At 39.5% G+C, this 12044-nt stretch overlaps 2 protein-coding genes across 2 annotated transcripts in view; one reads left to right on the top strand and one right to left on the bottom strand.

The window, feature by feature from the left end:
* Nucleotides 1–12044, top strand: part of LOC135202242 (uncharacterized) — a 764586-nt gene that overhangs the window by 549669 nt on the left and 202873 nt on the right. The gene's annotated exons all lie outside the window — the stretch shown is intronic.
* LOC135202241 (uncharacterized) overlaps nucleotides 571–12044 on the bottom strand; it is a 314960-nt gene continuing 303486 nt past the window's right edge. Inside the window, 3 exon segments of the mRNA XM_064231511.1 lie at nucleotides 571–2243; nucleotides 2246–3853; nucleotides 7907–8138. Coding sequence (XP_064087581.1) covers nucleotides 1785–2243; nucleotides 2246–3853; nucleotides 7907–8138 — 2299 coding nt within the window. The 3' untranslated portion in view covers nucleotides 571–1784.

The raw sequence follows: 12044 nt of genomic DNA, 5'->3' as shown, positions 1-12044 counted from the left end.
AAAGAGATAGAGAATAGAAACATATTTAAGAAAAATAACCCTCATTGGAGATATAAAAACAGTGTTAAAGAATAGAAAAATATATTTTAAAAAATTAACCCTCATTGGAAAAAGAAAAACAGACTTAAAGAATAGAATAGAAAAATATATTATAAAAATTACCTTCATTGGAAAAAGAAAAACATAGTTAAAGAATAGAAAAATATATTAAAAAATTACCCTCATTTGAAAAAGATATACAGAGTTAAAGAATAGAAAAATATACTCTAAAAAATTGGCCCTCATTTGGAAAAAGAAAAACAGAGTTAAAGAATAGAAAAATACATTTAAAAAAATTATCCCTCGTTGGAAAAAGAATAAATGAGTTAAAAAATAGAATAATATATTTAGAAAATTACCCTCATTGGAAAAAAAACAGAGTTAAAGAATAAAGAAATAAAGAAAAACAAATAAAGTAAAACATTATTCAGTTTAAGATCTTATAGGTTTCATCTACTGAAATAATAATAATATAGAATTCGACCTATTTCATCATTAGAATGCAATTTGAGGTATAAATGAGATGCTCAGTGACAGCGGTACCTTTTAATTAACAGTGTTGACAGCAGGAGTTGCAAGAGTGGTACTGACTTTCATTCCAGCAATTCTGTATATAATAATTATAGACCCCTTGTGGTCGGGAAACACCTAACACTAATGAATTAAAATAAATATACATAATCAGGTACACATGGAATTCTTATATAAGTAGCGGCACTGGACGAAATAAATGAATGAATAAATGAATTATTGGGTCGTAAATATTGAAGGTAAATGGTGGGGTGACAGGTGCAACATGCCTACTAGAGTGACTTGGAACTATGCTGATGTGCAACATGAAACGCTGGAATGGAGAGGAGTGTGGGTCTTTAGTAGATTCACATCAACCGTGCATTTGACATCTAGGCCAGTCTCTTACAACGCTCCTGATTGGCTGTTAATAAGCCAATCACATGGCTGGAAACTCTCAGCCTCTCGAGAGTTCACACAGGCAGGATGCATGTTCCACCTCTCCTGAAAGACGTATCCCTCAGGAGATGCTGGAGCTTACATCCTGCCTATGTGAACTCTCTCGAGGGACTGACAGTTCCCAGCCCTGTGATTGGCTTATCAGGAGCGTCGTAAGGGACGGGCCTAGACATTAGATGCACGGGTGATGTGAATCTACCATAGCAACCTCATCTCAGAGGACTTTTTAAGAGCCTAAATGTTAACACGTGGAGACATACCCTCTTCAAAGAGGATAAGACATAGGTGAAAACAGGTATGTTTTGAATTACAAGAGTACATATTTGCGCACACATTCTCATATCTACACTCTGGCAAATATATACGAATGCTTCCTCACGTCAGATCATTCAATATATTTACATTTTTCCACTTAGTTAACGAAACACGACTCGGGGAGCGCCTCATTAGCGTGATCGGTATGGTCTTGGCCTGCCACCTCGGTGGCCGCGAGTTCGATTCTCGGGCATTCCATTGAGGAGTTAGAGATGTGTATTTCTGGTGATAGAAGTTCACTCTCGACGTGGTTTGGAAGTCACGTAAAGCCGTTGGTCCCGTTGCTGAATAACCACTGGTTCCATACAACGTAAAAACACCAAACAAACAAACACGACGCGCGGTTAAGGACACATTAATCATTTTTGTTACAGCAGGAGTTATTTAGGCATAAGTCTGCGAAAGTTTTGAACCTCTCAGTATATGACGGGAGAGGCCTTAGGAAATTTGTTATCGTGCACTTACGGTGCAACAACTGGTTCCTGTTGAGGAATAGGCGATGATTTTCGACTTCCGTCCTGGTTCCTGCTGGATGACCATCGGTACTTGTATTGTCCGTCTGCTGAGGAAGTGGCCGTCGTTTCTCTTGTGTTAAACGAGGATTCTGCGCTTTTCCTGACAATTTTCTTCCCTGTTATTCTCGTGTAGAGCTCATCCCAGAGTTTTTGTTTGCAGTCAAAAGCAATGAATATGAATGTACCTTGGAGTCCGTTGAAGACGATGAAGAGGTACTCAAACACTAGACTCTCGGTGTGAAAGGAGACGAAGGCGAATATCCACGTCAGCCCCATGATGATGGCGAGCTTACAGTAGAGCACCAACCTCACTCGCTGTTTCTTGTGCGCGTGGATCCTCCTCTGGATTCTCTCTCGAAAGCGCTCAGCGCACCGAGGAGAGTCAGAGCCACTACTGCTGTTGAGATGTCCAACTGTTTAAGGTTGGCCCCAGAATAAGGAGCAGTTTTGAGGAACTTCTCCTTTTCCCTTTCTTCCTTCGTTTTGTTGACCGAATTGCCGTTCCTCTGGACCGTGGCCGAGGCAAATTCCCCAGACTTGTGCTGCTTGTAGATGTCATAAACGGACACTCCAAACAGTCCCAAGTTGGTCAGGACGATGAATCCTGATGGAACGGTGAAGAAGGCAACGTGACCCCACTTCCTGTTGAACCAACACCTCTGAGTTCCGAATCGCGGGTTCAAGATGAAATCCGAAGCAGCCAACTGGTCTGTGAGCAAGGCCATGATTGTCGCAACCATAGGGACACACCAGGCGTAGGCTGAGTACTGAATGAATATTTTCTTCGATTTAGTCTTGTACGTCTTCGAATGGAATGTCCTACATATGTCTATGCTCATGACATTCATCCACATGAACGATGCGGTGAGGAAGTAGTAAATGATAACGGCTGTGACGACGCATGACGGGTAATTTTCATTGAAGTAAAAGAGAGTAATGAAAACTAACTCGCTGACGAAAAGAGAGACCGTCATCGAGCAGAGATTCATGCTTGGAATGTTTCTCCTTTTTGGCAGGAGGACGAAGATGGCCACGTGCGCCACCATGCAGATGAGGGAGATGGAAATGAGGACGGTGGAGATGATGTTCATGACAGGGGTCCACATATCTGCCGGTCGACAAATCTTGATCCAGGTATCGTTGACAAACTCGTACTCTCCGGTAGCGTATGACTTTTTCGTAGGGTTCAAGTACACACTCCCGTTCGGGAATACGAGACTGTCGTTGAGCAGAAACTCACGAGTATAGCAGGTAGAATTCAAGAAAGACTGGCTGCTGCCGTCTTCTCGGCTGTCGTTTTTTGGCACACACTGACCTTCTTTCAGCGTAAATCTAGATCCACATGATACATTTTCGCACTTCCTGTAAATAATGTTCCAGACCTGATTCGCTTCACAATGGCCGCTTGCACTGAAGAGATCTGTCAAGCTAGGAATAGGACGAGACACAATTATAAAAAAGTACGGTGGAAGGCACCTAATCCTATGTTCTGGCTCATTGTTGCACAAAGCACAGTGCCAGTTTTTGTACACCTTTCTCCCGACTTCTACGTAATAATTAAAAGATGAACACTTCATTTTGATATCCTCATCAGCCCAGCTGTCTTGACAGTTTTCAATTAAGTCAATTTCACATACACGTCCTACAACCTCATTATAGGAGACATCCAAAGAGCAGGTTGTTCCGATGCTGTCTGCTGTGAGAGAATCCTCAGACAAGGCCTTTTCCAAATCCTTCACAGACCATCTTAATTCTCCAGGATGGTAGGTCATAAAACGTAGGACTTCCAGCGAGGTTATATTTCTAGTACAACTGACTGTGACATTGTACTCCTTGATTGTGAAATCGTTGTGGCATTTAGCGCAGAAGTTGTTTCTATAAACGACGTGAGAATTCTGAGAAACAACGGGTATGTCCATAAGGTATCGCCGAGGGTCGTTGTCGACTGAGACTAGTTCGCATTTATCCGCTAGTTCTTTGGGCGCACGGTCGGGACATTTGTTCACCATGTAGACCTGGAATGAGAAAAAACAAATGATGGGATCTGGAAATGCGAGTGAATATTTCAGATAACAAAGGTAAATGGTAATTCAAATCTTAAATTTAGTTGTATGGCACAAGCTGCTGTGCTTTCAAGTTTCCTCAAGTTTCTTCATTTCTTGTGACATTTTAATACATTTTTATCTATTTGCGTCTTCTTTCTGTATTTCCTTTTACCTCGTCTTACTTCTTACTCGTGAAACACCATAATATTCTTTGGAAGCTTGAATTTCAAGTCGGTGGACCCGGCTTGTTCCTTTTTAATAATAATAATAATAATAATAATAATAATAATAATAATAATAATAATAAGGAAGTGTAGGGGCACAAAAGACCAGCTCCTCATAGACAAAATGGTAATGAAGAACAGTAGGAGAAGGAAAACCAACCTAAGCATGGCATGGATAGACTATAAGAAAGCCTTCGACATGATACCACACACATGGCTAATAGAATGCCTGAAAATATATGGGGCAGAGGAAAAAATACAATGCGCAACTGGAATACAATACTTACAAGCTCTGGAATAAGACTAGCAGAGGTTAATATCAGGAGAGGGATCTTCCAGGGAGACTCACTGTCCCCACTACTCTTCGTAGTAGCCATGATTCCCATGACAAAAGTACTACAGAAGATGGATGCCGGGTACCAACTCAAGAAAAGAGGCAACAGAATCAACCATCTGATGTTCATGGACGACATCAAGCTGTATGGTAAGAGCATCAAGGAAATAGATACCCTAATCCAGACTGTAGGATTGTATCTGGGGACATCAGGATGGAGTTTGGAATAGAAAAATGCGCCTTAGTCAACATGCAAAAAGGCAAAGTAACGAGAACTGAAGGGATAAAGCTACCAGATGGGAGCAACATCAAACACATAGATGAGACAGGATACAAATACCTGGGAATAATGGAAGGAGGGGATATAAAACACCAAAAGATGAAGGACACAATCAGGAAAGAATATATGCAGAGACTCAAGGCGATACTCAAGTCAAAACTCAACGCCCGGAAATATGATAAAAGCCATAAAAACACATGGGCAGTGCCAGTAATCAGATACAGCGCAGGAATAGTGGAATGGACGAAGGCAGAACTCCGCAGCATAGATCAGAAAACCAGGAAACATATGACAATACACAAAGCACTACACCCAAGAGCAAATACGGACAGACTGTACATAACACGAAAGAAAGGAGGGAGAGGACTACTAAGTATAGAAGACTGCGTCAACACCGAGAACAGAGCACTGAGGCAATATCTGAAAACCAGTGAAGACGAGTGGCTAAAGAGTGCATGGGAAGAAGGACTAATAAAAGTAGACGAAGACCCAGAAATATACAGAGACAGGAGAATGACAGACAGAACAGAGGACTGGCACAACAAACCAATGCACGGACAATACATGAGACAGACTAAAGAACTAGCCAGCGATGACACATGGCAATGGCTACAGAGGGGAGAGCTAAAGAAGGAAACTGAAGGAATGATAACAGCGGCACAAGATCAGGCCCTAAGAACCAGATATGTTCAAAGAACGATAGATGGAAATAACATCTCTTCCCATATGTAGGAAGTGCAATACGAAAAATGAAACCATAAACCACATAGCAAGCGAATGCCCGGCACTTGCACAGAACCAGTACAAAAAGAGGCATGATTCAGTGGCAAAAGCCCTCCACTGGAGCCTGTGCAAGAAACATCAGCTACCTTGCAGTAATAAGTGGTACGAGCACCAACCTGAGGGAGTGATAGAAAACGATCACGCAAAGATCCTCTGGGGACTATGGTATCAGGACGGATAGGGTGATACGTGCAAACAGACCAGACGTGACGTTGATTGACAAAGTCAAGAAGAAAGTATCACTCATTGATGTCGTCGCAATACCATGGGACACCAGAGTTGAAGAGAAAAGAGAGGGAAAAAATGGATAAGTATCAAGATCTGAAAATAGAAATAAGAAGGATATGGGATATGCCAGTGGAAATCGTACCCATAATCATAGGAGCACTAGGCACGATCCCAAGATCCTTGAAAAGGAATCTAGAAAAACTAGAGGCTGAAGTAGCTCCGGGGATCATGCAGAAGAGTGTGATCCTAGAAACGGCACACATAGTAAGAAAAGTGATGGACTCCTAAGGAGGCAGGATGCAACCCGGAACCCCACACTATAAATACCACCCAGTCGAATTGGAGGACTGTGATAGAGCAAAAAAAAAATAATAATAATAATAATAATAAGTTGCCACCAACAATACAGAACGTTCTGGGACATTGTGAAGTAACAGAAAGGCAAAAATCCATTAAAAAATACCAAACCATCAAGATCAGGATTTGCAAAAATTGTTAAACTATTGAATCCTCTCGAGCGTCGCATCATAAAAATTTGTGCTTCTTGGTTAATAAGTCGAAGTTTTTTGAAGCCAAAGTTGCATAGAAATTATTTAAGGACTTTATTCAGGATTTAAGTTATTGACTCTTCCTTACTGTTTGATCGTTCTCTGTAAGTGGGTAGAGGCCAGAGGTCCACACTACGCCACGGCTGACCAGCTATTATCGAGTTGAAATTTCAGATTTCCTTAAATGTCCGATGGAGTTATTATCTGAAAATGATTGTGAGTTTTGTGATGAATTATAGCCGATTCATTATCCAGGATTATTACTTAGGGATGGATGGTCGTATACACTAACTGTACGTCGATCAAAAATGCTACGTAATATTGTCGTTAGAATGGAGGACGAAGTTGATATCACAGCAATAATTACATCACATCCCATTCCAGAGAGAGAGAGAGAGAGAGAGAGAGAGAGAGAGAGAGAGAGATTACTGGCATCTGGATATCTGTCTTTTCTAACCCCGCCCTTCCCCTCGTTACATTTTTAGACAAATTTATTGTGAAAGGACAATTCCGAGCGATTGGCCAGCGGAGATTCTTATTAGTGTCCAAAACAATTGCTTTGATTGAGAGAATACCGGCCTTATTATTCGGTGAAATTATTTGAAGTACAGTTTCGATCGATCTCTCTCTCTCTCTCTCTCTCTCTCTCTCTCTCTCTCTCTCTCTCTATATATATATTTATATATATATATATATATATATATATATATATATATATATATATATCTATATATATATATATATATATATATATATATAATATATATATATATATATATATATATATATATATATATATATATATATATATATATATATATATATATATAGGCGGCTTTTAGATTTTTTTAACGATTTTCCCCTTCAGCGTTCATTAGTGATGCGAAGTAATTATTGCTGAATGTTAACTTATTGGCTGATTGCAGGCTTTAATGGGTATATTACGTTAATTTCTCTTTTAATATGTAGAATATTGTCTTGTGGTTCTGCTACTAAAATAAAATAATAATAATAATAATAATAATAATAATAATTAATAATAATAATAGGCCATTCAGCTCATTAAATAAATTTCGTGTTTCCATTTATGCAGAATTAGTGATTTAGTTTTCATAGTGCTGACTCTGTGTGCACATCCCAGGTCAGGATAATTAAGAGGAAATTTAGGGATTCAGTTTTTCGGTTATTCCGTATTCTGTGATCTTCCTAACCTCAATGTATTTTTCATCTGTCCATCCGCCTGTGGTGTTTTTGTATGGTAACTCTGCGTTCCGGGCTTTAGACAGTTACATTCAGCTTACTTTCAACGATTATAATAATATCCTATTTCGAATATTAACGGTGCAATTCTCATACAGTAAATTATTAAAACACTTTTCAGTTGCAAATGTACACCCAGATATCCTTTTATTTACCTAAAACTTACACATAGCGTAACTATCTAAAGCCCGGGACGCGGTGGTATCATACAAAAACACCACAGGCGGATGGACAGATGAAAAAAAACAGAGTATAGACCCACAGCTTAAGGATGAAATCCATCCTTTGGTTATGAAAATGATTTTCTCCAAAAGTACAAGGAAATAACACATGGCATGAACGCTTGCAGACTCTTTCGAAGCTCACCTGTCTCGACTTGGATCGAGTGAGATACCCACAAGTCCACGAAGTTGGTGGATGATGATCGTGTCTTTCCGTGACTCCTCCTTCCATTTCGTGCGTTTTCTTCTTTTCGTTTGCCAGATTTCTTTCCTTTTCCCATCCGTCGTCGTTCGCTGATTGCGAGCTGACGGATGTGTGGCTGTCAGCGCAGCAGTCTCCGTAGATGATACAGTCAGCATCACACCTACATGGCGCCCTGTGAAATATGCGCGCATCTTTGAGCTCTTCCCAAGCATGAAAATGAGTGGAGACAGACTTCAAAATCGGAATATAATTATTTGTCTGTTTACCTAGGTTACCTCCTCAATCATTTATATATTTGTCTCATTTGTCTTAAGTGATTCAGTTTTATTCGTACGTTTTCGTGAACACAGTTTTGAAAATTTACCAGATGCTAAAATTAACGTTACTTCTTTGCAAGGTTTTGTGGCATGAAAAATTTTCAGGTGTTTGTTTTTTTGTTCCATGTAATTTTAATGCAGACCTGTTAATTGTGTCTTCGTGTTATTTTGAACATAAGTAATTATTTAATATATTTTTTAAAAGTTTCATATATCTATAGTTTTAGTTTTTCTATTTTATCCTGCATAGTCATTTAGTCTTTCATTTATTATACTATTTGCGGTAATTTTTATCATTTATACATTAAATAAAATTCTATTGTGATCGGGGTTTGTGTCGTTTAATAAATAAATGCGCTTTAAAGATGCTGAAGTTCATCCTTTAGATCGTATTATCTATAGGAATATAGAGCTTTCTATGAAGAGAGAGAGAAGAGAGAGCGGAGAGAGAGAGAGGGGGGGGTATAATAAAACCCTACCAATATCGACTATTAACAGAATCACAAATACCGTACTTGTCTATGTATGCATGAGGAGAAATGTATTTGCAATATAAAGATAATTATCATGAAACCTCTCAAGTGTGATTTTTTAAGCCTCTGAATCTGTAGTTTATCTCTCCTGGTGTACTGATGTATTAGTTGATATATTTTTAGGGTTGGGGGCAAGAAATCCACTCGTAAAGAAAGATCATTTCTGTCTTGACATGCGTACGTATATATCTATTACAGATACGCTAATATTTCGGCTTTGTGACTTAAGTGATGACTTATAGGATCTTTCCTAGATAGTGACCCCCCTCCCCCCCCAAAGGGGGTTTTAACCCGGTATGTATCCACCTTTACGGCGTGTTTTAGTACAAGCCCTTTGGGAATGTTTGTAAAATCATAAACAAAAGACTGTGAATATCTTTTAAAGATAATGACGCCCTAAGAAATAAAATATTGGTCCTAGATAGCGACCCCCGAAAACCCTTGGGGGTCACAAGGAGAGAGAGAGAGAGAGAGAGAGAGAGAGAGAGAGAGAGAGAGAGAGAGAGAGAGAGAGAGAGAGAGAATTATTGAACTAGTCCTTGTATCATAGAAGGAAAGAGATACGCTGATAAACAGGGAGCTTAAGGTAGGTATAACTTAATACTAAATGAGAGAGAGAGGATTATTGAACTAGTCCTTGTAGCATTGAGAAAGAAGAAAAGAATACAGTGATAAACAGAGAGATTAAGGTATACATAACCCAGTACTAAATGAGAGAGAGAGAGAGAGAGAGAGAGGGGGGGGGGGAGGGGGGGGTATGGATAATTCAGCCTATCGCTTGAACCTGTTGTTTTTGTTGTTTCGATGTTATCTCAAGTACGTATAATTTTTACTTGTACATTATATGTTATCTTGATCTACTTATATCTGAAAAAAAATAAAAAAAAATAAAGATTTTGTTATCTGTCACAGGAGTTTCCCTCAGTATTATCTGAATAAGAATGGAATCAATGACGTCTATGAAATGTTTATTTTTTCAGAAAAAAAAAAAACGGAACTGAAACATTGTTGTAAAATGGCCTTTTTATGGTAAGATTAATTTTTAAGGATTTGAATATGGCAGTGCAAAATATGCACTGACACTCTTGAGTGTGCCAATGAAAAACCCACTACTACTGACAGGAATTTTATCCGATATTTTGTCTCACAGAACAGAAATTATCATCGACGAACTAGCCACTGCTTTTCTTACTTCTAAAAATGACATTGTCTCTGGCACTCCTACCTTTTATATTTAACTCTTAACTCATATTTCGTTCAATTCCTCTTTGTTTCTTTCCTATCATCAAACACTCTTTTAGTAATTATATTAACAATTTTATAATTACCCCTTTTTCTTTTATTAATTATATTCACAATTTTATATTTACCCCTTTTTCTCTCACTTAGACTTCGTCTATCTCTACCTCTTCAGATAAATCACAATCAGATATACCTCCATCCAGTCCTTTCCTCTCAGTAACATCCATGAATAGCTCGTTCAGTAGCGAGTACATTCTTTCTTAAGAATAGTTACATATACTTTTCTATAGGAACCATTTATTACCTACAATCAAAGGTTTTCCAAATACGTTTCCCACAAGACTCCATTTTCAATTTACCCCGCCACCTACCCTTGTACTTAAATTACCTATCACAGTTTTCCTGTCATGTTCTCCAATTAAAAGCTTGCACAGATTCATAGTTAAAAACACTTTCTTTACCTCTTTTATTTTCTGTTCGTGGACCATATGCGCGCAACATTACGAGGTTTTTCTTGTCACACTCAGCCTAAATCATACAACCCAGGAACTACAGCGTTTGCAATGTTTTTACCAGTCCTCGAGATTAGCTGACATTACAAAATGCCATCCCTTCTAAACCTTTCATACACCCTAGATAGAATCACTCTTTGCCCATATGACTAAGTGCCCTATAAATACGTATATATGTATGTGTGTATGTATTATAGCAAATATCCGTCTTTTAGCATTTCTTTGTATGTTTGTCGATATTTGTATTACCATTAATCAGAAACCTATAGCTCTTTCATTAATTTCCATTGACTAATTATGTCATTCAGCCTATATCACCTTACTCATCTATCTACCTGCTCATCCCATCGGCATTAGCGTCGAGGCTCATGTTCCTGGATGCCCTCTCCAAACATGACCAAGGTATCTGACAGTTGTCAGGTAGAATCGCAGGCGCTCCCGACCCCTCGTCATCTGGCGATCTGACGGATCTTGATCTGTTCTCTCTAATAACTCGTTGATTGGAGTCGGCGACACCTCGCTTCTCGGATCGAGTTTCATTCGATCGCGTAATTGAGTAGTAGTTAAGTTTGTTCGTAGGGCTGGACCGCGTTTGTTTTGTGGCGTCATTAATTTCATTAATGCCTGCTTCTCGGTCGAGATCTTCTGGGTAGAAGTTGGATCGATTATCTCCGTGGCGGTTCCCGTTCGGATCGGAGCTAGATTGGGTGACGAGGTCACCAGCAGCGTTGTTTTGGTTGTTGGTTGACCCAGCATCCTTCAGCTTTGATAAGGAAGATCGTTTGTGATCCACTTCATTTCGAGTTGCTTGCTTGCTGGAGTGATTTCCCCTTTTTATCATCAGGAGAGGTGTTCCGCCCTGAAGGTGAATTCCAAGTACGTCCTCCTTCGCAAGGTGCACTCAGGTCATCTTCATAAGCACCCCTTTTCATTCTGAGACCATTCACTGAGGCACTGCGCTGCATCCTATCGCTGCGAATCACATTGACCAGAGGTTCTGAGCTACCAGAGAGTTGGGACGCATCTTTCTCTGGCGTCGCTGTCAATTCCGTGGCCTGATGAGCCATGGCCGTCAGTGGATAGGATAGCAACATCGGAAGAAAAATAGCGAATATCCATGAGTGAGAAGCAAGACGAGCGGACTTATCCCTGTAGACGGTCGGTATTCGCCCCATGTTACCTAGAAAGACAAAATTTGTTTTGTTTAGTGATGCTGATATTCTAACAGGCTAAATCAGAGAGTAATTAGCTATTTCAGAAGTCGTATTATTAAATGATTATAACAGTTTAACCAGATCACCGAGCTGACGATCAGCTCTCATAGTTCTGGCCCAATAAATCAGGAGGAAATACCAGGTCTAGGCCAGAGGCCAAGCGCTGGGACCAAATAGGTCATTCGGCGTGGTGGTAAATGAATGAAGATGACATTTAAAATGTTAAAAAACTGCACAAGGCATATGTTTTTGCACTGGAA

The sequence above is a fragment of the Macrobrachium nipponense genome, chromosome 30 (assembly GCF_015104395.2).
Source record: "Macrobrachium nipponense isolate FS-2020 chromosome 30, ASM1510439v2, whole genome shotgun sequence".
Taxonomy (NCBI): domain Eukaryota; kingdom Metazoa; phylum Arthropoda; class Malacostraca; order Decapoda; family Palaemonidae; genus Macrobrachium; species Macrobrachium nipponense.
This window is presented reverse-complemented; position numbering and strand designations above follow the sequence as displayed.